This window comes from Perca flavescens, chromosome 22 (assembly GCF_004354835.1).
Source record: "Perca flavescens isolate YP-PL-M2 chromosome 22, PFLA_1.0, whole genome shotgun sequence".
NCBI lineage: Eukaryota > Metazoa > Chordata > Actinopteri > Perciformes > Percidae > Perca > Perca flavescens.
This window is the reverse complement of record NC_041352.1, coordinates 2,866,284-2,891,712: the sequence shown is the minus strand read 5'-3', so window position 1 is coordinate 2,891,712 and position 25,429 is coordinate 2,866,284. Positions and strand designations below refer to the sequence as shown.

At 41.9% G+C, this 25,429-nt stretch overlaps 1 protein-coding gene and 1 non-coding gene across 2 annotated transcripts in view; both read left to right on the top strand.

Moving 5' to 3' along the window:
- The window catches only part of LOC114549578 (putative ferric-chelate reductase 1), a 29,484-nt gene extending 5,496 nt beyond the window's left edge, over nucleotides 1-23,988 (top strand). Inside the window, exons 3-16 of the mRNA XM_028569957.1 lie at nucleotides 5,005-5,141; nucleotides 5,857-5,954; nucleotides 6,076-6,208; nucleotides 7,670-7,873; nucleotides 8,901-9,002; nucleotides 9,164-9,308; nucleotides 10,866-10,973; nucleotides 12,876-12,991; nucleotides 13,997-14,083; nucleotides 15,101-15,192; nucleotides 19,793-19,851; nucleotides 19,983-20,126; nucleotides 23,548-23,567; nucleotides 23,648-23,988. Of these exons, the coding sequence (XP_028425758.1) occupies nucleotides 5,005-5,141; nucleotides 5,857-5,954; nucleotides 6,076-6,208; nucleotides 7,670-7,873; nucleotides 8,901-9,002; nucleotides 9,164-9,308; nucleotides 10,866-10,973; nucleotides 12,876-12,991; nucleotides 13,997-14,083; nucleotides 15,101-15,192; nucleotides 19,793-19,851; nucleotides 19,983-20,126; nucleotides 23,548-23,567; nucleotides 23,648-23,737 (1,535 nt within the window). The 3' untranslated portion in view covers nucleotides 23,738-23,988. The remainder of the gene's footprint in view (nucleotides 1-5,004; nucleotides 5,142-5,856; nucleotides 5,955-6,075; nucleotides 6,209-7,669; nucleotides 7,874-8,900; nucleotides 9,003-9,163; nucleotides 9,309-10,865; nucleotides 10,974-12,875; nucleotides 12,992-13,996; nucleotides 14,084-15,100; nucleotides 15,193-19,792; nucleotides 19,852-19,982; nucleotides 20,127-23,547; nucleotides 23,568-23,647) is intronic.
- Nucleotides 23,989-24,917: 929 nt separating this feature from the next.
- On the top strand, nucleotides 24,918-24,989 carry trnag-ucc (transfer RNA glycine (anticodon UCC)). Its single transcript has one exon. It is a non-coding gene; the product is annotated as a tRNA-Gly (tRNA).
- Nucleotides 24,990-25,429: the final 440 nt, after the last annotated feature.

Below are 25,429 nucleotides of genomic sequence, written 5' to 3'. Positions count from 1 at the left end.
TTGCACTTGTAGTTTTGAGAGAGCAGTACTTTGGTTATTGATACACTTACTGTTTGCATTTAAACATTTTCTGTTGTTTACACATTTATTTTATTTATACTGTTTATTTTTTTATGTTCGATTTGTGGAAAGGAGTTAGATTTCACAGGGCAGAAGCCAGTTGGTAGATTTTATACAAAACATTTTGCAGTGTTTGCATGTCCTTTACTGCATATGATTCATTAAAATAGTAAAAAAAGTTAAATAACATTCATCATTAATAGTTGATTTCAAAAGGCACCTAAATTGTTTTGCATTTTGTGATTTTTCAGTTGAATAAAAAAACTATTTTCCATTCATATATTTCATCATTGAGGATTTCTTTAAAAAAAAATTTAAAATCTCGTCTCGTCTCGTTCTCGTGAACCCAATCTCGTGATGTGTCTCGTCTCGTGGAGTAAGCGTCTCGTCACACCCCTACTGATTACTAATATCAAACTTGGGTTGTCATGGTTTATGGCTCCGTCCCAGGAGGGATGAATGCCGTCTCTCTCCATCAGACCAGGCTTTCCCCAGAACGCCCCCCAGTTATTCACATAGCCCACATCATTAGCTGGGCACCACCCCGACAACCAGCGGTGGAAGGATGACGTACGGCTGTACATTTCATCATTGGTCAGGTTTGGCAGGAGTCCAGAGAAAACTACTGAGTCCGACATTGTCTTTGCGTATGCACAAAGTGACCCAAAATTCAATTTAGTGATCTCCGATTTACGACCATTACCCCCTACGTGAAGTATGATCTTACTGTATTTACGGTTCTTTTTAGCCAGCAGCTCTAGATGGGTTTCTATATCGCCCGCTCTAGCCCCGGGGACACATATGACCGTAGGTACTGTAGCCGCTAGGGCCGCCGGCTTCACATATCACAGTATAGAGCTCCCAATAACCAGGATTGGCTTCTCAGCGGGTGTATCACTGAGTAGGGAGAAACTGTTAGATAGGCGAAGACGCTCCGGTTTAGAGCGACCGTCATCATGTGCACTCCCTGGTCTAGATCTAACGCTACGCTTCCCTCTAACGCTACGCTTCCCTCGGACAGTCACCCACTCGCCCGGCTGCTCGGGGTCTGACGGGGGACAGCTAGCAGAAGTTAAAGAAGCTACAGAAGCTACAGTATGGTGGTCCGCATTAACTACATGGTGCTGGCTAGCTACGGAAGCATATGATTCTGATTCCATGGTGCGGAGCCGTGACTCAAATTCACTAAGCCTTGCCTCCAGAGCAGCGAATATACTACATTTATTACATGTATCGTTATCACTAAAGGAGGCAGAGGTATAGCTAAACATTTGACACACAGAGCAAGAAAGAGCAGGAGAGGGAGAGGAATTAGCCATTGCTAATGGCTAAGTTAAAGTAGCTAACAGCGTTTTAACAATTGTAAATTCAGCGAGTCAGTCACTGTAAGTGAAGCTAAGTATAAGTGCTTGAGTAAAACAATTGTAATTCAAATGCAATCCAGGCAAATAGCCACTAATTTAAACAGTAAAGCAGAGTTCAGTAAGTTTTTGCAAACTAGCGGTAGTGACACAATACGCTCACCTTACACGTCAGCATGTCAGCCTCCAATCCAGTGCAGAACAGTTCAAATGACCCTCCTATACAGAAACTTAACATCCTCAGTTATCTCTGCTTAACATGATCTGTGCACTGTATACTTAAGCTGCTTATTACAAACAACTATGGCTTTTAACAAAACATGAAAGACTAAGAAGTGACCACTAAAAAGTTGAATTACAACCAAATCTGGGTTTACAGTATTATGTAAAATACATGAGCACTTATGATAAACAATAAACACAAATAGTATACGCCTCTCCACGGTAGGCCTTCCAGAAAGCTCACATACTTGTCTATTGTAGACATTTAATATTGCAAACCGTTTATTTTACATTTTTTCAGACGCTGCTACTCTAGCCATCTCACAAGCCTACTCTTGGATTGAAGCAGCAAATCCTAGCACATTTGGTGCCCTAGGCAAGGTTCAACCGTGGTTTTTAGGCAGCATCAGCAACCACTAGATTGAGTGTATGAGCCACAAACAAAGCCCTTGGGTTTTTCTGCTGTAGCCTAGCCATTACTCCCTTGTTTTTCCCTCCTGTGTTCACACCATTGTCATATGACTGCCTTCTGCAGTCATCAAAGGGAATCTGTACAAAACATTGACATGTTCCAATGTATTGTGGTAAACTGCGAGAAAAGATTCACTCAGGAGACTTAGTTATTGATTTCCAAGCTATGTGTTTGTAATTGAAGTGCTTGTTTACTCGGGCGTCTTCATTGAGTTTCACAATTCTGATTAACAGTTACAACTGTTCATTATGGCTGACATCTTGGGTACAAAATTAAAATTATGGAAAATTACCTGGATTCCTTTATCTACTGCACCATTGTTGATACAATCTTCCCACTTATGCATTCAATCAACTCAGTCTGAATGTGTTTGCTTAAGTAGCTGAAATGGGATGCTTGACTTTCAAGCATTGTGGATGTGGTCTTCATCACTGGGTCAAATTGTGCCAGAAGCTTAACCTCTTTCAAAAAGTTTCCATTGAAAGAGAGTGGAGTCTTTCTGTGACCCCTCTAAGTGCCATATTCCTCACTGCCAGAGATTGTACGTTGGCAGTCAGCCATACCAGCACTGCTCTCCATTGCTTTTTCTCAACCTCAAACAATGGCCTGCTCTTATTTGTCGATAGTTTCCCCTTAGTTTGAGCCGCAACTCAAATTCGTTCCATGATGCCAAATTATTTTGCCCTCGCAATGTTATTGTGTTTTTTGTGTGGGACCCTCAATTTTAACTGAAGTTTAATAAACTGAATATTCTCTGGTCCAGCTTAGCTAAAAGCACAACCCCGGATCCGTCAGCACGTTAGCTTGTTTTTTACTACCAAGCCTGTTTGCAACCGGTAGGCTACCCACAACATTATCTTCTCTTTGGGGTCAAGTTCAAGAGCCCAGCATGCACGGCAACCAGTCCTGTCATTGTCTATTGGTATTTTCCTGAGACCCAAGAGAGGTTTGTGGTCTGTGACACTAACAAAGGGCTGCATAAAATAGTTCATAGTTCTCTGTTGCATGTTGACAATTTCCTTTCTACTTTTTGTTAGAACATGGCTGGCATATGCAATTACTTTCTCCTGATTTTTCTGTCTATGAGATAGCACAGTACCGATAGCAGAGCTTGAAGCATCAGTGTGGAGGGAGAATGTTATCATGAAATCAGGGAATGCAGCCACTGAAGGGCTTGAGAGGGCATGTTTCAGGTAAATAAATGCATCCTGACATTAAGAATCCACTGGAAGTGTGCATTCTTCTCAGTGAGTGCATGTAGCGGAACACTGATGTGCAAAGTCCCTGAAGAACTTGCAGTAGTGTAAACAAAGTTCTAGAAATGTTCTTGCTTCTGAGTTTGGAGAAGGTCCCGTTTGAACACTTGGCTGGCTGAATGCGTGTCCGCTGAGTGTTTACTGAATACTGCAGAGTATTTCTGAAACAGTGATTATAGAGACTGAATGTAAATTGTCAGGTTTGCTTCATCTCTCATTACAGCAGGAGCTGCATCATGTGCATTTAAGGTTGCACATGTCTCGTCGAATGGCATAAGGTGTTGGCCAGAATGCAGCTCAATGTCTTCTATGGGTGGATTTAGGTGGAATTTTGTACTTCACTGAGACAGTTGGTCATGACACCACAGTAGTCCGTTTGTGTGGGAGAAGCAGGTGTGGCTGCTGACACACAGGCTGTAATTATCTCATAGCTGGAGTCCTAGTGAGACACATTACACGTTACAGCAAGCCTTTGGGCAATAGGGACATTTTCATGTCCCACATTTGCAGTATCAAAGCTGGATTAGAGTTTCGAAAATCTTCACTCACAATGGAGACAAAAGAGCCAGAGTCAATTAAGCACACTTCAATGCCTTCAACAATAGCGAATATGTTAGAAAAAACAGTCATCCAGTTATGAGTCATTGTTATCAGGCATTAACTGTGATGTATCATTCTAGCGCTGTGATGCAGTAGCTGAAGTTTGCCCCTCAGCAGCAGTTAATGAAAGTTCCCCTGTCGGTTGGAGCTTGTGTGTGCATGGGAATCAAACACTGCCCCTAGTGTGTGAACTTGCAGCTCTTTTTTCTGTGTCTTCGTCATGGCGACCATACCTGGAGTACTTGTAGGATGGACGCGATGGAGGGTGACCCCCCTGTCACGTTCTTCATTGTTGTTCCGCTCATTGTTTTTCTGATAACCTGAGATAACACTGCTCAGGTGACTAGTAGTTTCTAGGGGGTTTGCCTGGTATGGTAGGCCAAAGGAGAGGAACTGCATGCACTGTCAAGTATGACAGAACATGGGCGATTTTGCTACTACACTGTTGCTGTAGCTGTATCCCATCTAGCCTCGACCCTTCATCAGGGTAGATGGTAGATCGGACCTGTGACGTGTCGACGTCACAGGACGTGCCTCGTGGCCCACCTTAATCTGCCTCTGATTGGTTTACCCTGGTATTCTTACCTTCACCCTAACAAATCCCCAGTCCCCACGCCTAAACCTAACTACATCGACACATCTAGCGGATCCGATCTAGCATCTACCCTTCATCAGCCATGTGGACTCGCTGAGAATTCTGCCTTTATAGTATGATTATCCACAAAACACTCTGTTCACATTTCTTAGTTTTTTAAGAAAGTCTCACTGAAAAGTTTTCTCTAATTCTTTTTATCTATAGAGAGCCATTGGTCTTTTATATATCATTGTAAAATTCATACTTGCTCTGAGAACGTGTGATGAAGTAGCAGTTACATTTAACTGACACAAAAATCTATTTAAAATAAAACATAGATAATTAAAATAATTTCAAGCTGCCCTTATCTAAAGGTGAGTGTACTGTAAATAAATGAACGTGTAATTTACTAAATGTTTAGCTAATGTAAATGTGCTGTTGTGTTTTTTTTACCCCCAGTTACGCTCCAGGCTCCAGCCCCCTTAACATTCCGTGGTTTCCTGTTAGAGGCTAGAGAAGTGGGGGGTCTGTCTCCTGTGGGCTCCTTCTCCCTGATATCAACGGATGCTCAGCTCCTAACCTGCAGCCAGAAATCTGTGAGTTTTCTTCCATTCAGCAGGTTTTACTGTGAACAGAATGCAGGCCTACAGCAGCCAACATATGATACTATGAGAACAATCCAGCTCACTGTCTAGCTTACTGCTAAGTATTCATTGTTTAACTTTTGGTTTTATAGAACACATTATGCAGTACCATATCATAGTACACCAAACACCTGTGCCATTCAATATAAACTAAAAAACTGAGATATTTCAACTGTCAGTGTTTCTCTGTCAACTTGTTCTGGCCCAACCTTTCCGTTCTAATCAAATCCCAAAGCGCTAATCCAAACAATGGTCAAAGAGATGGAGTGGTGATGGAGCTGAGGCGAGCTGAATGAAGCCTACAGTCTCTGCTTGCCTACTGTAACGGCACCCCAAGCGGAATGCCCTTAATTATGCATGACTTTAAGCCTATGTAGGAACGTGTGAGTTTTTGGCACCTCCGCGTTGGCTTCATTTTTCAGCACCAGGATTGGTGCCGCTTGGTGCAAACACAAGATGCTTTCAGGTGATAAACCTTTTAGATAGAACATGTGACAACATCCTTTTCTCTCTCTCTCTGTGTGTGTGTGTGTGTGTGTGTGTGTGTGTGTGTGTGTGTGTGTGTGTGTGTGTGTGTGTGTGTGTGTGTGTGTGTGTGTGTGTGTGTGTGTGTGTGTGTGTGTGTGTGTGTGTGTGTGTGTGTGTGTGTGTGTGTGTGTGTGTGTAGAACTCAGCTGTAGCCCACAATTCAGGGAATATTAAGACCTCCATTCAGGTGAAATGGACACCAGACGCATCAGGAAACGCAAATAACATTCAATTCCAGTAAGGTTGAATTAAACTATTTTTCTTCTATTCCATTCTGTTTTTTTTATTACCATGCTCAAGTGGGTCACCAAAGTGATTCATTACTTTGCATAACTGCCATGTGTTTCAACATCTGCAGCGCAACCTTCGTGCAGGATTTCAACACATTCTGGGTTGTTACAAGTCCAGCCTTGACCTTCGCTAATGGTGTTGCTGGTGGACCTACAACTCTCACCACTTCAACAACCACAATACAGCAATTTACACCACCTGTTAGTAATTATTTTTTCATTTTTTATTGAACCAGGAAGTCCATAGAGATAAAAAAGTTCTTGTTGGTGGGAGACCTCTGATGATTAGGAACAAGGTATGAAAATAGCCGTCTAACTACCAAACCACAAAGTAGGCTGACAGAGACACCAGCCAAATATGGCTAAAAAACTTCACACTACAATCTTCACAGGGTAGAAAAGATGGAATATACTATAAAGTGAAAGTTTAGAAGATGAGACTGATTGACTGCTCTTAAGTTGGATCTGGGCACAGTGGCACTGGATCCTCTTTCCAGTCCCACAGCAACCCTTATAGAGGGTCGAAGGCATGGATGTCTTGCCAAACCCAGACCCTTTGGAGGGATCACATACATTGTAGGTTGTAATGTATTACATGTATTATGTTTAGATTTGTTTAAATATTTAAATACTTATCCACCCCTTTGCCCTGGGACCCCATCCAGATATAACAGCCATGATCAGGAGTTGGAACTTGGACTTTGTGTCCAAGACCTTAAACTATTTCGTGCCCGTGCAGTTTGACCTTATACCCTCATTGGGAATCCATCCTGCTTTACACAATTATCTAGAAACTTACTGTTAGCTTCATTAACCTTTGGTCTTTTAGCTCATGTTATAATGCCTTCAAACTGCTGTTTTTACTAGACATGGCTTTGACAAATTGATATTTATGTTTATTATAGATAGATATCCTTGATTGTTTTAGGAGATGTTCTACTCCTTTGAGAGTGATTAACAATAGCCTAAAGCCACTAATGCCCTTTGTTTGGTGCTAGCCTTACTTCCAGGGCTGGGTATTGAATTTTAATATCTTTTGGCGTCCATAGATGGATATACTGTGTCTATAAAATAAAATATATAATAAAAATTGTCAAGTATATATCAGATTAGTAAACAGAATGTGTCTTTGGAAAATTGGATGAATGGTTTCTAATAATGGGCAATGTAGATATTGCATTAAAGATCAGCCACTTCCCACACAACCCTTTTGCGATTATGTAAGCACATAATGTAATCTGAAAACTGTTAAAAAAAAAAAAAAAAAATCTAATTGATCTCAGCTGGTATTCTTTCTGTAATGGAGTGGAATGGAAATTTCTAAGTGACCCCAAACTTTTGACCGTATATATACCAAGCCCCAGAGAAGATATTGATATTGATATTGAATGATTTTTGCAAAAGCCCATATTACATCCAATTAAATGTTCTCATGTCCAATGATGATTATTTGTGTATGAATACTCCAGTGCGGTTAAGGTTAGTGAATGACCGTAGTTATGGTTAAAAAAGAAAATATTAATTGCATGTCTTTGAAAGTCAACACTATACACTAGATTTGACAGGATACAAAGTGAATGCCTATTGTATACTGTCAATCATGAGGACCAGCTTGAGTTGTGTTCCTCTGGTTATATTAACATGATTACGTTTTTCTTTTAGTCTTTAGTCCAGCAGACGAGTATCTCCAGTGCAAATTGCAGCATCAGCAAGGTGTGTTTCAGTCAGCCTTCAAACTGTGACCCAGCCAATGGTGACTGTTATTTCATGTCAGCCCTGATGGTGTCAGGTGAAGCCATCCGCTATGAGATGAAAGGTCCTTCTAATGGATACATCGCTTTTGGATTGTCAGATGATCAGAAAATGGTAATTTGAAGACTGACATGTTTCCTGCTTTCTAGCAATACAGCTCTTGGGCATCATTGTTCACATACTTGCCTTCGTACATTCTGTATGCCTGGAGGATTAAAAAGTATATCCATCAGAGGGCAGAGTAGGAAGATCACCAACATCTGAATATGTTCCTTGAGATTCTGAGACTTTGCACAATTATTCATTGCAACTCAGTATTATGCAGTTATACATTTTCAGCAATGATCAGAGACCTTTCCACACATCCTGGTAAATACCGCCCCCATAGTTCATGTTCCTAATTTCATTTTGTCAATACATAGCAGCACATTCTGAGGACACACAACCAACGCTCTGAAGTAACACATGATAAACAAGGGAAGCCATCATGCTTATGCAAACACATGGTTAAAAGCAGGTATATCATGATCCTAACATGGTCAGTGAGCTCTGTCATACTGTAAATGGCCTATGTTGTAATGCCAAGACCCATATTTTTCTAAAATGGCTCATTGAAAATCAAGAGTCAGCATGTTTTTACCTTGCAAACAGAAGGGACAATGGATGGTGATGTTGGATGGTTTGTCAGTTGATCAGTGTTTCAGTCTTTCCAACCATACCATACCATATCTCAAAAGCTCATGCCAAACTTTAAGTTTCTGTGGATTGTCCTATCAATTAGTCGTTCTATGTGATTAGTTTGACTTTTTTTGTAGTACCAACTTCAGGCAACAAAATTTCTAATTTGGACCCAAGCAATCTCAAAATCAAATGCAATGACATTTACTGAGCAGATTGAAGAACCATCAGCACTCCAAAGATGACATTTGTCATTCCTAGCCCTGCCTGACAAACAATCATGATTATGTTCTGTTTACTTGTTCTTAAGAGCCACTAATTGGGCTTTATAGAATATCCAGCTGTATTGTTATTCCAACCAAACATGGCAGCCACTGATTTTCTGTTTTAATAGAATAAACCAGTTACTTGTCACTTCTGGTGAAAGCGTGGGTGTTTTATTCTTAACTCTATCTCTCCACAGGGAAACGATGACATTTATATTTGTGGCATCGACGGTAACGGAATTGTGGGGGTGCAGCATGCCATTTCAACAGGACGAACATATCCAACTATTCTTCCTCTGGTATTTAAGTCATTCTGATAACACTCATTTATATCTGGACAAGGTGAAAGGCCAGACTGTGAAATATTTAATGCTATGTCTTTGCTCTTACAATGAATGAACTGCATATGTAACTGTGTGGATTCCACTTGACGTTGAAATGATTTCCAACTGTCCACCAGGGGAATGTTTCTAATATAACAGCGTCAGTGCAGAACGGGGTGATCAGCTGTTCCTTCACCTCCATGAACATTATTTCTCTTACGAGGACCGCTGGCTTCAGCAATGCCTACTATCTCCTGTTTGTCCATGGACCCAGCAGCAATGGTAATAAAGACGTTGTGTAATGGTGGAGGAGGAAGCTATTTATCTGTGTCAAGGATGAAAATGATGTTACAACTAGAACAAGGATCTTCAAACTTTTCATGCCCCATTAAGAAAAACATATAGAGCAAGTCCATGAGTCTTTTAATGTAAGAGATTTATCTTAAATCTAATAAGAGAGTTTTAAGCACTCTGAGATGTACTACTGAATCGGTAGTGCGATAGTTTTTCTCACTATTCAATTCACTCAGTAGTAAATATCACTCCTAATAGTGATGCTGGGCCTTGAACCAGTGGCGGATCTAGAAAATTTTACATGGGGGGGCAAAGGGGTAGCGAGAGATCTTGGTAGGGTGGCAGGGGAAGACGGTACATGGGAACCCCCATACGTAAACTGCTATACCCTACTACGCCCCGCGACGCCCTGCTATGCCCTAAACTGCTACGACTATTATTTCTAGTCATAGTTCCATTATCTTTTTTGTTACTATAATTAACATTATTATGAATCATAATTCTCTATATCTGTATCCATCTGTATCTAACCGGCAGTGGCCACCAAGACCCTGGGTCTGTCTGATGTTTCTGCCCAAAAGGAAGTTTTTCCTCGCCACTGTTGCACCAAATGCTTGGTGCAACAAATGTTTTCCCAGTTTGACAGTAAAGTATGTTGCCTGGTTTAATTTTTGCAGCCTTATTGTCGTGATATGTGAGAGGAAGTGGATTTTATAGTACTCCTTAACTAATCATATACAAATGATTGGTCTCAGCAAGCGCTGTGTAGTGTGTTGTAACGTAACGCCACCGAAATAGCTCGGTCGCTCCAGTCTTTGCCGGGATGCAGGGCCACCACACCGCAGCAGACTCGCTGTGTGCGAGCCAGACTGGGCGAACGCCGCTTAGCTCTGCACGTTTGATGCAGGGACGTAGCTGAGTATTTGAAGGGTAGGGGGCTAAGATTACATCTACAATTATTATTTATTATGAATTAATATAAATTAATTGTTTGTTTCAATGTTTTAAGAAGTTTGTTTTTACAAGCAACGTTTTTTTGAACACCAAAGTTAGGGGGGCAGCTGGGGGGGCAAGGCCCTACAGTGGGGGGTCAGCTGCCCCCCCTTGCCCCCCTGTAGATCCGCCCCTGCCTTGAACTGAAGAAACAGAAGAACTGCTGTCAGCTCAAGTCTTGTCATGGAGATTCATAGTACATCACAGAGGTGACTTGGCCATCGGTCTGCTCTTGTAGAGCCTATAAACAAAATATGTAAAGCCAAATAAACTGAGCATCCTTTTTCCTTCATACTCTTCTTTAAAGAGTATCATCTGGGTGCCCAGGTAGCTCACCTGGTTGAGCGTGCGCCCCATGTAGGCTCAGTCCTTAGCCTAGTGGCCTGGGATTGAGTCCGACCCGTGGTCCTTTGCTGCATGTCACTCAGGGTTACATTTTTCAATGAATAAGTATGCAATTATACATCATTTTGGAACATTATGAGTACCATACATGTGTCTAAAATGCTGAATAGTAAACATTCAGCTGTCTGTTTTATGCATCTTTTGCAGGAAAAATCCAGATCCATACAGAAACCTTCATCAGCACCAAAACGATAAACATTTCCGACCCTGGAGTTGTCCAAGATGAAGGTGTACCTAGTATCGTCAAAGCCCATGGTGAGATGTCCACAGTAGCACCAACTGAAACCAGACACTCTTTTTGTTCTTGTCCTGCTAGCAGCAGTATGTAAGCATGGTGATGATTGTCACTAGGTTAGTCCAACACCTTGACAGCTACTGGATTGTGATAACATTTGCTGTGAAGGTCTTTGTGATTTTGACGCCCCCTGGCCTTGCCTTTAGCACTTGCATCCAGACGGCACTTTAACACATCTCTCAAAGATCTGGAGTTTGACAAATTAAAAAAAAGAGTGGGCGTCCTTCCTAAAATAAATGATTCCCCAAAGTCATCACCAACTATTCTGTGGAAACAGGGAAAGCAGTTTTAAGAGCACACAGCTTAGCAAAGAAGAAACCAAAACTTAATTAAACAATAACCTAGGACAAACTTTGTACTTCCCTTACGGTAATCTTAATAAGAATAGCACCAGGACCCGATGGCTTCCCTTCAGAGATCCATAAACACTTCTGGTCCATTCTATCTCTTTAACAAGACAAACACAAAAAAAATGTGCCTAGGCTCGTGCACAGCGCGTGCACACCATGCTTGTTACACACACACAGGGATGCGCAGCAGCACACAAACGTGAGCAGAAGATTAAAAATAAAAATATTACAATATGAAATGTATTTTAATATGATTTGCTTGCGTGTTTTCATCACACACGAGCAGATCAGTTTCTTCATCTGAAAATCTGTCCTTCCTGCTCAGCAAATCCTCCATCATAATAGCAATGCGCCATGATATAAACGCGCCTGGCTTTTCAAGGGAATGGGAGATGACAATCTGATTGGTTTATTGCATCTTACTCCCAAAACACACCTAATATTAATTCAGGCACTTCACGCTGTGTGCTTAGATCATTAAAATAGGGCCCATTGAGATTAAGAATAGCTTTACAAGAGTGTCCTGGCCAAGACAGGCAGCAGCACAATTAACAGAGTTTCAGACATAAAACATAGAACAGTTCACAATGAAAACACATAATACATTACAGGGTCATAAAATGTCAAGATATTCAACAATGTTTGCCAGAAGTCAACTCATTCAGGGATCAAACAGATCAATCCGTCCAAAACATTTACAGCCAGATGTGAAGTTTGGCACCTCCGCCATGTTGATTAATATTTCTTTAAAAACATCTAGTGAGACCAACTCACGAAGGTTCAGGCAATTTTGCAAATCGTTCCACGTAGAGGAAGCAGCATATTTAAACACCCTTTTAAACAGTTCAGTGCAGACTTTAGCGACGGATAACAGGAATAAGCCCTGGGAACTAAGACAATGACTTCCTGTTTTTTCTCATGGATACAGCACTGTTGGTAAGACGGAAGCAGACCGAGAACAGCTTTATGAATAAACAATATGACAATGATTAAGTCTGTGAGGGGACAATGCAGACCAGCCAACCCGAGCATACAAGGAGCAGTGGTGAGTTTTAAGATTATTAACCTAACCTAACAAAGACCCAATCAATCATCAGTAAGACGCTTGTTCACGGAATAGAAAAAGCCACAGATTACGGTGTTTTGGCTTTGAGGAATCATGTATTACCTGGGTCAAGATTCTGTAAACCTCACCTTCAGCCACTGTTATCACCAATGGACAAGCCTCACAAAGCTTCACACTGCACAGGCGGGGGACAAGGCACCCCTCCCACCCCCCCTCTATTTACCATGGTATTGAACCTTCAGCTACAACCATTCGCCAGAATGTCTGTTACCGTTTGACTAGGAGACATAGCAACAATCAACTTGACCAAAACAACAATAAATAGCTGTAGTTATTGCTAAGAAAACTATCCTCATCAATTGAAAATCAAGGAAAAACAACTCAACAACAACTAATATCTCCTGTCCTGTATTCACTTACATTTCCAACATTAAATTGTGTTTCAGGAGCACTGATGCTGATAGCCTGGATGACCCTCGGATCACTGGGAATGATGGTAGCTCGATATCTGAAAAAAACGGCCAAAGGAAAGAAAGTGATAGGCAAAGATGTCTGGTTTGTGGTAAGACTTCATAGATACAACAATGCACCACAAAATATCTTTTTTAAATATCTCACTTTTCATCAGGTTGTCTTTTTCAGCAAGATGCATGAACAAAAACATTTGAAAAAAGCACACAAAGATATGAGATTACAAAGTCAGCAGGAACTTGATCAGTGAACAAGAAAGAGAATATTAGCATAAGCTGACTAAAACTGTTTAGTAATTACATTTTCTTCTACAACCTTAAGGTTGGCATCATTTCCCATTTTAATTTACCCCAAACTGAGCTTATGTCTTTAGTTATTACTGAGGATATCAATTAGAGAAACATTTCAGATACATTGTAGATGTGTCCAAATTATCACAGTAGGGTTCGTGCATCCATTCCTGCTGCACGCTACCAAAAAAGGAAATAAATAAATTCAACATATAGTCACATTTAAAGGAAAAACACTAATTTTATACATATGAGAATATATCAGAAAGGTCCAGCGTGTGTTTTGTCTCACTGACTTGTTAGTTCTGACAATATTAGACTGTTCCTGTTAAATGGGTTACTGCCATAACACTCTTCAGAGAGTTTGGTCCAAGCCAGGGATTGACTGATTATCGACTCAGCTACAGTTCTGTGTCTGACCCTCTTCTTCAGTTTCACTCCCCACTGAGTCTGACTTCATGTCCCCACCCCCCCCACAACACTATCTGACTGTCTGTTACTGGGGATTATGGTGAAAGTTTCTCATTTATTAAATAATTGCTTAAAGCACTTAAACACAGTTTTGTGTTGGAGTTTGTAACATTCCAAAATCCTAATTTTGACTCAAAGATTTACATTTTCACTGTAAACGCATATTGGTTCCAAATATCGGTTAACTTTTTCATTAACTACTAATAATCGGTATCGGCCATGAAAAAACAGTATCTATCTGTCGATCCCTAGTCCAAGCCTGTCCTCTCTCAGGTGCATTGATTCTGCACGTTTCCTGAGCTCTGTATCACGTTGCACTTTTTGTGTTTCCCAAGGTCCATGTTGGCGTGATGATTCTGACGGTGGCAGCCACAATCATCGCCTTCATCCTCATCTTCTCATATGAACAACAATGGTCTGGGGTCAGTACACCAGCACTGCTGTGGGCGAGTAGTGAGAGAAACTAAGTGTCTCCTGTTGTTTCTGACTACGGTGGGAAATCTGGAGCAGGAAAAGTTAACCCTCTCCTTGATTTCATGTTGTTTATGGAGAAGGAGAACCAGGAAATGAGTTGTGTGGGGGGGGGAATTTAACACTACCAAGCCATGACTGGGCGTTGTACGCCGCCGCGACGTGTAGTTACATTTTTTGAGAGCCACACATCAGGCTATGGTGTAGAAACCTACGTACGTAGCCATGGCGTAGATTTTACGCAGAAGTATAAATCACGCTCAATGTTACTTTTGATCAGGCTATATCCTTGATCTGCGCTTGTTTTTTTTGCCACCTCAGAAACATTGCGAAACTAAGCTGAATTAGAAATGATTATATATACCTTTGTTTCCCCGTGTTTGGATTTTTGTTATTTTCTTTTTTACTTTGCACTCAGCAAATCATATGTAGATCGCTTACAATTGATCGCAGAATTCTGCTTCTAGGCTGTTGACAAAGTCTAGGAGGTCATGTCACATTACCCCCATCCTGGCCTCTGTGCACTGGCTCCCTGTTAAATTCAGGATGCAGTTCCAGATTCTTGTTGTTACATACGGAGCCATTCATGGCCAGACACCGACTTACATTAGGGATCTGCTGCGCCCTGATGTTGTCATCAGATCTTTGAGGTCCTCAAATCAGGGCTCCCTGGCTGTTCCCCGTACAAAGCTGAGAACTAAAGGTGACAGAGCCTTCAAAACAGTGGAAGGCAGCCTCTGTTTATTTTTATATTTTTATAGCAGCTAAGGACGCATCTTCGTCAGGCGTTTGATTAGCCCCACTGCTGATTGTATTACTATGTAATGTTATGTTCCTTGCCCTTGTGATGTATTGTGATTTTTATTGGGTATCGATGGGTTTTAATGTATTCATTTATTTGACATGTAAAGCACTTTGGGACTGACTGTGATACGAGCTGTATAAATAACTATTCTACTTACTTTCAGGGAGTCCATCCCGTGTTAGGCTGCCTGGTCATGATCCTTTCGTTCCTCCAGCCCATTATGGCTCTGCTGCGCTGTGCACCACAACATCCACGGTAGGTACCCAACTGTGTGTGTGTGTGTGTGTGTGTGTGTGTGTGTGTGTGTGTGTGTGTGTGTGTGTGTGTGTGTGTGTGTGTGTGTGTGTGTGTGTGTGTGTGTGTGTGTGTGTGTGTGTGTAGAACTCAGCTGTAGCCCACAATTCAGGGTTTGTTAAGGCGATGACACACTAACCCGATAATCAGGCGAGGTCGGTGACTCGAGTCTGTTCGGTGTGTCCTGTGCCATCGTCCATCTGTCAGCGTTCATTTTGGCCGACCTGACATGTTCAGTCGGAGGCAGGGCAGTCGGGACTCACCTGGAAATGGCGAGCGGAATGACTAGAGTCTCTCAAAATCTGACAAAAGTCTTTTAAACTGACCTTTGTTGATCTGAAATGAAGACAGATTCAGCAACTTCACGGCCTATTTCTCTCTTAAAATGTTTTCAGAAACACGTTTCGGTGAACTATTTTAGTACAATATGAGATCGTATTCTGAACGGCCGCCATGACGTGTTCGTCCAATCAGCTTTTTTGGGCAACAATACAGATTAGAGCCGCCTGCTGTTATAGAGACGTATTACGTCTCGTCTCTTTCTGCATCTCTAAATGCAGAAACCAAACACTGTCAAAAAGCCCAATATTCAGCCGAAGCTGAATCCTGGATTCGGTGAAGCCCTGATTTAAAGGGGAACTATTCCATTTTTTTAGCTTAATTTACCTTAAACTGAACAGCATCGGAGTCATTGGAGTGGTTATATGACTTTTTTCGAGTTGAATAGTGGTCTTTTCGCCACCCTTGCAACTTTCAGCCGACGCCCATTCAGAAGCCGGCCAACAAGGTAGTGATGGAGTTTTTCACACTATCGTCATGGCTGAGAAGCAGAAAGCTAGGAGAGCATTGTCAGAGGAACAGAGAAAGGGGAAACGGCGACTGTCCGAGCGAGGAGGCAGACACAAGTAAACATAGGAGCGGCCAAATATCTATTCTGAAGCTGTAGGGGGAGCTCTATAGAGAAACCTGTAGGGGGGGGCTCTATAGAGAAACCTGTAGGGGGGGCTCTATAGAGAAACCTGTAGGGGGGGACTCTATAGAGAAACCTGTAAGGGGAGCTCTATAGAGAAACCTGTAAGGGGAGCTCTATAGAGAAACCTGTAGGGGAGCTCTATAGAGAAACCTGTAGGGGGAGCTCTATAGAGAAACCTGTAGGGGGGAGCTCTATAGAGAAACCTGTAGGGGAGCTCTATAGAGAAACCTGTAGGGGAGCTCTATAGAGAAACCTGTAAGGGGAGCTCTATAGAGAAACCTGTAAGGGAGGGGGAAACCTATAGAGAAACCTGTAGGGGGAGCTCTATAGAGAAACCTGTGGGGGGGACTCTATAGAGAAACCTGTAAGGGGAGCTCTATAGAGAAACCTGTAGGGGGAGCTCTATAGAGAAACCTGTAAGGGGAGCTCTATAGAGAAACCTGTAGGGGGAGCTCTATAGAGAAACCTGTAGGGGGGGCTCTATAGAGAAACCTGTAGGGGAGCTCTATCCTCCTGAGAACCGAGGAAAATTTTGTTTTTCCTAATCAGATTTTTTTGTGATTCCATACCTGTTTAAGGTTAAAAAAACATCTTACAATTTAAATTTTTTTATTTTTATTTATTTAAAGAATGTCCACTGTAGTGGACAACAGGATCATTTGAGTACGAAAAAAGACAAATTTGGTAGATGTGGAGTCATTATTTACATGAAGATAGTCCTGATGTCCACTATAATTGACATTCATAAAATGCCAATTTTTCAAAAGATACATAATGTAGTTTCTATCAGAACTTAATATATGATTCCTAACACCTTAATGAACAAGAAAATATATGATTATCATAGTAACAAAACCATAGACAAATAATATTTGACTCATCTCTTATCTTTCCATAAAATGTGCTTGTTCCTATGCTGTCCATTTTGGATTGAAAGAAAGAGGTGGTCAAGAGGAGCCAATCAAATAACACATCACTGAAAAGCCCAGGATGTCCTCTGTACAGTACAGCAGGAATTAAGAGACTTGCACAAACGATTCCAAGGAGAGGAATGAAACTCAAATGTCCACTACAGTGGACATAAGTCAATGGGCTGGGTCTCAGGAGGATATACAGAAACTTGTAGGGGGGGGCTCTATAGAGAAACCTGTAGGGGGGGCTCTATAGAGAAACCTGTAAGGGGAGCTCTATAGAGAAACCTGTAGGGGGGCTCAACCTGTAGGGGGGGCTCTATAGAGAAACCTGTAAGGGGAGCTCTATAGAGAAACCTGTAGGGGGGGCTCAACCTGTGGGGGGGCTCTATAGAGAAACCTGTATGGGGAGCTCTATAGAGAAACCTGTAGGGGGGCTCTATAGAGAAACCTGTAGGGGAGCTCTATAGAGAAACCTGTAGGGGGGGCTCTATAGAGAAACCTGTAGGGGAGCTTTATACAGAAACTTGTAGGGGGGGGGCTCTATAGAGAAACCTGTAAGGGGAGCTCTATAGAGAAACCTGTGGGGGGGGCTCAACCTGGGGGGCTCTATAGAGAAACCTGTAAGGGGAGCTCTATAGAGAAACCTGTAGGGGGGGCTCAACCTGTAGGGGGGGCTCTATAGAGAAACCTGTATGGGGAGCTCTATAGAGAAACCTGTAGGGGGGGCTCTATAGAGAAACCTGTAGGGGAGCTCTATAGAGAAAACCTGTAGGGGGGGGGGCTCTATAGAGAAACCTGTAGGGGAGCTCTATAGAGAAACCTGTAGGGGGGGGGCTCTATAGAGAAACCTGTAGGGGGAGCTCTATAGAGAAACCTGTAGGGTGGGCTCAACCTGTAGGGGGGGCTCTATAGAGAAACTTGTAGGGGGGGGCTCTATAGAGAAACCTGTAGGGGAGCTCTATACAGAAACTTGTAGGGGGGGGCTCTATAGAGAAACCTGTAGGGGGGAGCTCTATAGAGAAACCTGTAGGGGGCGCTCTATAGAGAAACCTGTAGGGGGGGGCTCTATAGAGAAACCTGTAGGGGGGAGCTCTATAGAGAAACCTGTAGGGGGCGCTCTATAGAGAAACCTGTAGGGTGGGCTCAACCTGTAGGGGGGGCTCTATAGAGAAACCTGTAGGGGAGCTCTATAGAGAAACTTGTAGGGGGGGGCTCTATAGAGAAACCTGTAGGGGAGCTCTATAGAGAAACCTGTAGGGGGGGCTCAACCTGTAGGGGGGGCTCTATAGAGAAACCTGTATGGGGAGCTCTATAGAGAAACCTGTAGGGGGGGCTCTATAGAGAAACCTGTAGGGGGGGCTCTATAGAGAAACCTGTAGGGGGAGCTCTATAGAGAAACCTGTAGGGGGCGTTCTATAGAGAAACCTGTAAGGGGAGCTCTATAGAGAAACCTGTAGGGGGGGCTCAACCTGTAGGGGGGGCTCTATAGAGAAACCTGTAGGGGGGTCTCTATATAGAAACCTGTAGGGGAGCTCTATACAGAAACTTGTAGGGGGGGGCTCTATAGAGAAACCTGTAGGGGGAGCTCTATAGAGAAACCTGTAGGGGGCGTTCTATAGAGAAACCTGTAAGGGAGCTCTATAGAGAAACCTGTAGGGGGGCTCAACCTGTGGGGGGGGGGCTCTATAGAGAAACCTGTAGGGGGTCTCTATATAGAAACCTGTGGGGGAGCTCTATAGAGAAAACCTGGGGGGGGCTCTATAGAGAAACCTGTAGGGGAGCTCTATAGAGAAACCTGTGGGGGGGGAGGCTCAGCAAAAAGAGAAAACAGCGAAGAAATGGCCAAAACTGCATAGTTTTGCTTTAAAGGGTTGTAAATCTAGTTCTTCAAGTAAATTGTATCACACCACAGTCGACTTTAATAAAATGAAATGTAATTTCCCACAAAACTGTGGCGAGTGAAAAAGCTGAGTGGCTAGTGATAAGAATTCTCTAAAAGACGTGTTCGTTCTGATTTCTGGAGGAGGAAGGAGAGGCTGGGGTCGAATTGAAAGTTAAGCATTGGGTACAATACTCTGTAAACAGCGGACTTCAACGTGCTTCCCCTGTCGGGGTCACAGATTGAAGTGCCGAAATCACCTCAGTTTCCGAATTATATTCCTGTGGAATTGTGGGTCTCTGATTAAAGACACACCTCTGATTTTAGGTTTACCCCAGGTCACAGACAAAGGTCAAGTTTACAGAGTTTGCATTTCCTTTTTTCTAATCACGTCTGGCCCTGCAGGGAGTGGCTCCCCAAAACCAGAAACAATAGTTACCTTTCCTGTGGGGACAATGAGTCTTCTTCATATGCTAAATGTCAGACATGACCTGATCAATTCTTTAGAAGCTAGGTTTTGGATGAGGCAGTCAAATGCTGATTAGTGTAGTTACTTGATTAAATTTAGCTGCAGGCCCCATTAAACATTGTTTTCAAAACATAAGCCGGGTTTTAACTTTTTAACTTCAACACTAGTGAGTTTGGAAAACCACAGTGGCTGGTGAAAGTTACTGTCAAGCCCTGCTTCTAAACACAACAATGCAACAAACAACCAGTGATGCTGTTCTTCTACCGAGGACAGTCTGGTTTCAGCAACTGATCATTTGATGTTTTTTTTTATTCTTTCTTTGACAGGAGGTTTTTGTTCAACTGGTCCCATGCTTTAAATGCCCTGGTTATAAAAGTGTTAGCCGGTAAGTCCTCGTCTAACATTATGAACTGCCCTAAAAGCAGCCTGCTTTAGTACACTATTAAATAAAAAATGGATATTCTACTTCTGCTACCGTCTTGAAAAGAATGTTGTTGTTTTTGTGACCTCACACAGTGGCAGCCATATTCACAGGCCTGCAGTACCTTGACAGCACCACAGACCAATGGCTGGTGAAAGTGATGGGTGGTATGGTCGGCTGGGAGGCTCTGTTCTTCATTCTGTTGGATGTCCAATCAAGATGCATGGTTAACAGGACAGGTAAATCAACTTTTGTATCTTGTTGTTTAGTAATATTATCATTATGGCTCTTGATAAGGGGTTATATGCAGCTGAGATAAAAGTTGATCTGAAACATATTATAACCTTTGTGAGTCTCATTTAAAATGGTTGAAGCTGTATATTGTTTCATAAGAGGAACATGTGTGAAGGTAGGAACAAAGCTAATGTTATTCCTGTTTTTGTTTTTTTGTTGTTTTTTCTCACGCAAATGCTGTATGTTGTACTGGCATTGCATGCCACTTTCTACTTCTACTCCGCTACATCTCAGAGAGAAATATTGTACTTTTTACTCCACTACATTCATCTGTTACAGCTTTAGTTACTAGTTACTTTAGTTACTCCACTACATTCATCTGTTACAGCTTTAGTTACTAGTTACTTTAGTTACTCCACTACATTCATCTGTTACAGCTTTAGTTACTAGTTACTTTAGTTACTCCACTACATTCATCTGTTACAGCTTTAGTTACTAGTTACTTTACACATTAAGACTTCTGCACACAAAACTCATGTAGTTTATAATGGCCTACAAGTCCAGCTGAGATGATTAGACCATTAAACACACAACTGGTTGAGTCCTTTATACACACTACAATGGGAGGAGAGTTCTTTACTTTTAATACTTCTTATATAAATAATAAAAAATCAATTGCTGACATTAGGAGAAACTCATAAGAGGTAAAAACAGGAGGGTATACATCAAAAGGGCAACACATCGGTGGTAGAAAGGTTTAAGAACGGGATCGAGAGCGGCTGTGACGAGGCGAGTAGCGGGGCGATCCTTTGCCACATTTTCCTGAAGATACTTACATACTTTTACTTAAGTAACATTTTCAATGCAGGACTTTTACTTTTACTTTTACTACCACAGTGTGGTATTAGAACTTTTACTTCTGGAAAGCATCTGAATACTTGCTAATACCACAGCTAATAACTGCCTTGGTGATGAGCTGGTAGTCAGGTCTGTCAAAATGTTTTGCAGCCTCTTTTCCTCAATCCACACAGCCCAGGTCATTATATAGTCACGTTATTATAATCTATTAAATCGTGGACAGGTTACGTAAATGCCATTTTTTTTCGTGTGGCGATTACGAAATTGAAAGCAATGCATTTTAATGGGAAGCCTATTTCGTGATCCCAGAACGTAGCGAGTAGTTGATAAGGTTGGTCCGGGTGGTGGATGGGTCAGACAACACAAGACTTTCACCCCGGAGACCGGGGACCGCGCCCCGCGTGTGGCAGTACCTTTGTCCCGCGTGTTGCAGTTCCTTTGTCGGCGTGTCCCGTTTTTTTTTCCTAACCCCAACCGTCTCGTTATTGTGGCGTTTCATTTCCCCGTTGTTGTGTGCCCCTGCGCGGGTGGATCGTGAGTGGCGGCCCGTCCCGTTGTTTTGGCCGGCGTGTGGCCCCTCATTTCCCCGTTGTCGCGTCCCCCAGAGCAGGTTCGAAAAGCGTGACCTGTACACGTTCAAAAGTCGTTGCATATACACAAAAAAAACTTCAAAATCGTAACCTGTACACGAATTTATGAATTAAAATAACGTGACTATTACACGACCTGGCGTGAGACCGCGTTGATCCACAATACACAAATGCAGATTAAATTAGAGATTATTTTAGATTAAAGATTTAATTTGTTCAGATAGATGACGTAAATCCTCATTTAGCACATTCTATAGTGCACATTCTATGTATACCTTCATTGATGATGAAATTGGCTTTGTTCATTGATTTCTATCAAGTTAGCAAGACGCACACCAAGTACAGTAGCTCAAAGTAGTGTTGTTTTTGGCGCCCTGTTTTAATTTTAGTTTTAGTCTAGTCTTTGTGTCAAGCTGTCATTTTCAACGTTCATACTCAAGTTTCAGTCGACAAAAAGTCTGAGCATTTAGTCTCTTTTTAGTAATGCAGTTCTATTTATTCCAGTCAATATAGTATAAGTACCTAGTAGTATAGACTAAACCAAATGTTGAGTCAGTCAGGTAGGAACAAAGAACCCACACACGCTCTCACACAAACAAATTGTGGGCTACAGCTGAGTTCTGCACACATGTTTGTCTCAGTCGTTTTCAGCTCCAGTGGCTAACGTCTAAAGCTAACGTTAAAATGAGACACATTAGCCGGTTTCCGACCGGAGGGGTTTTTGCAGTTCCTAGAACATAACGTTCTAGGACCAATTTGGGGATTATTAAGTTCCTCTGGCCACAGTTCCTGTAACTCTTTCAGCTCCTACTTCAGGGCAGGGTCGTTTCTCTTTTCCCTTTTCCGCATAGTGGTGGTTAGATGGCTGTGATTATAATAACAAAAGGTCAGTTCCTATGGCCACTTGGCCAGTGTGAATGCAAATGGAAAAAAACGGTTTTAGGGGAGAGAAGTTAGCGGAACTGTTTAGAAGTGGACTGTTCCTAGAACTACGTGCCTGTAACTACTCGGTCGGAAAGAGACTAACAACCACAGCCTCATGAGCTCAAATGAGCTTTCTAAAATAGAAAGTAACACTACGTTAATGTCTTGACTTACCTCAGTTTCATTATGGAATGGCTTGAGATGTCTCTTAGGTTCGTGGTGTTTTTTCCTGTGATTTTGTGGCCGCATTTCTCTCCATCTTTTTCCACAACACATTTCGTTTTCTTTTCCACTTCTATGTAATGAAAGTTGTTCCAAATGCCGTTTATTCTTTTTCTCCCAAAGACGAACTCCGGCTGGCCAGCCACGGTCCCAGCTTTCTCTGTGTCATACTTCATTTAGTTTGTTGTCGTTTACGCTCGTCACGCTCTCTAACTCACCGCTGCATCTTCTAAATTAAATAACGCCGCGACAGGGCTTGAGGAAGTAACGTCGCCCCTGAAGTGAGACGCAGGGAACAGAAATACTGCAAAATAATAATAATAATAATAATAATAATAACAAGACTTAATGAGATGAAATAACGTTATAACATTTTGTCTCGTCTCGTTTTGGTCAACGAAAATGAAGAGACATTTTAGCATAGTTTTTATATGTAAACCACATTTAGTCTTGTTTTTATTCGTCAACAATATTGCATTATACATTTCATTATAGTCATCGTCACAGACCAGCATTTACGTTGCGTCTTGTCTCGTTTTCGTCACGTGAGACAGACTAGCCTGCAAGAAGTTACTACGTCACTAAGCTTCTAGTAGCAAATAATAAAAAGATTTTTTCTTTTGGGCATTTCCGCCTTTAATCATTAAGAGGAGAAAGGGAAAGAGGGAAGACATGCAGGAAATCGCCACAGGTCAGATTCGAACCCAGGGCCTATGTGTTAAGGGTCCTGTTTTGACCACACAAACAAAATATTACCTGTGGATTCTTTTTTCTTGTAATTGTTTAAGTATCCTGCAGTAGCTTTAACTTGTCCCTTTTCTTTGGATTACAGATACTTTGGATTTAACAGCGGTAAGTTAAAAATGCTAAAAGTCAAAAAGGAAACAATAACATGCTACTGATTTCTAACGTAAAGTGCGTTGTGTTGCCAGATGACAAATGAGGGCCTGCTGGTGGCTCTGTTCTTCCTGGGAAACTTTGCCTTTCTGGTGGCTCTGCTGGTTGGAATCGGGAGTTCATAAGAAGAAAAAAAACAGAGCAAAGCAGCCCGACTCGACCTAGTCTCTCCTCCTCAGCCTGTCTCGACTTTGTCTCTCCTCCTCAGCACAGATTAGTCTAGGTCAAGCCTTGCTTTATTTGTTATCCTGGATTTATAAATCTTTTGTGAAAAAGCCCCCAGGACTCAAATTGATCTTGTAATAGAAAATTGTTTTAATAAAATGCTTAAACATATTGTAATGTTCCTCCTTCATAATAAATAAAATAAGATTTATATTTGTTTGTGTTGAGCCATCTAATTGCCCAAAAATAACATGGATGGTTCCATAAGTTCTTCAGGTAAAATTAGTGATTACTTTCATTCAGTCTTGGGTGTTTTATTCAATTTTATAGCATTTCAAAAATGGTTTTAAAACAGTATCCTGACTAAAATTTGACATAAACCAGTCTCTGATTATCCACTCATCATCCTCTGAGCTTAACTATTAGTCAAAATAATTCATATTTTATAGTGTACTATATAGTGAGCTGTGTTGCACCTGTTAGGGCAGGACAAATGACAGCTTTGTCATCCTTATTGGTAGAAAAGATTTGTGACCTAATAAGCTCCCATCAAAGCTCCGGCCCACCTTCAACCTGAGCAGAAGTGTAATCAGATAGAATAACTGAAAACACGTGTGTGTGTTCGGAGCTAAGCCTATTAGATGGTCAGTTATCACCATCTAGTGGACACATAGTAGAACTCCATTTGATTTGTGACTTCTCTGACACTGAATGGGTATCATCAACATGTTGACATTGTCATTGTTAAGTACATACAACCAAATTAAAAGTGCTACTCAATGGTGCAAACATAAAAACACACACTAAACTGAAATAATATTCATAATATATACAATACAATGTAATAAATGAAGGCAAAACCAAACAACAGTAGGCCTAGCCTAGAAAACTAAATGTTTTGAAAATGTGCAATGTAATGGAAAAGTGTTCCTGATTGTCCTTTATAAACTGTGTGTGGTTGTGTGTGTGTGTGTGTGTGTGTGGAAGGGGCTGGGAGGGTTCAGAATCAAGAGTTCTTGGGGGAAGAGGGAACGGCTGTACTTCCCCTTCTTCTCCTCCTCCTCCTCTTTTGCTTCCTTATTTGCCGTCGAATTATTGACGTACACGTCGCAGTATGCTGTTGAGTCTTCACCTTCTTGTGCGATGGTGGTATAGTGGTAAGCATAGCTGCCTTCCAAGCAGTTGACCCGGGTTCGATTCCCGGCCATCGCAAACGTTTTCGTGTAAAGGCGCGTAGAGCGGTCAACGAATGTTATTTTGTTGTCTGTCTAGCAGCGCTGCCATCTCTGCACTCGCGCATCACAAACTGCGTTTAGTCGCACTCGCAACTTCTTTCATGTATCATGCTTTTAAAAGTGTGAGGTCTGAGTTTACACTGTGTATCAGCGCACTGTCCACAGCAGCTCACAGACAGGCTGTGGAGGCGTTTTTTCTACCTTATTTAAGTATAATGAAGAGCTCTCGCACGTTCAGTGTGGTGTAAATGTAAACGTTTACCGTAGGCCTACCGACGCCCGTCACGGACGGTTTTGCTCTACGCATTACTCCTGCAGTAAATTTATTTTAACTTTAAAACAATGCCGAAAAATGTAAGCCGTTGTTATTTAGCCAGGGATCTAAGAGTCAGTCCGGGTAGCTGCAACGTGTCATAC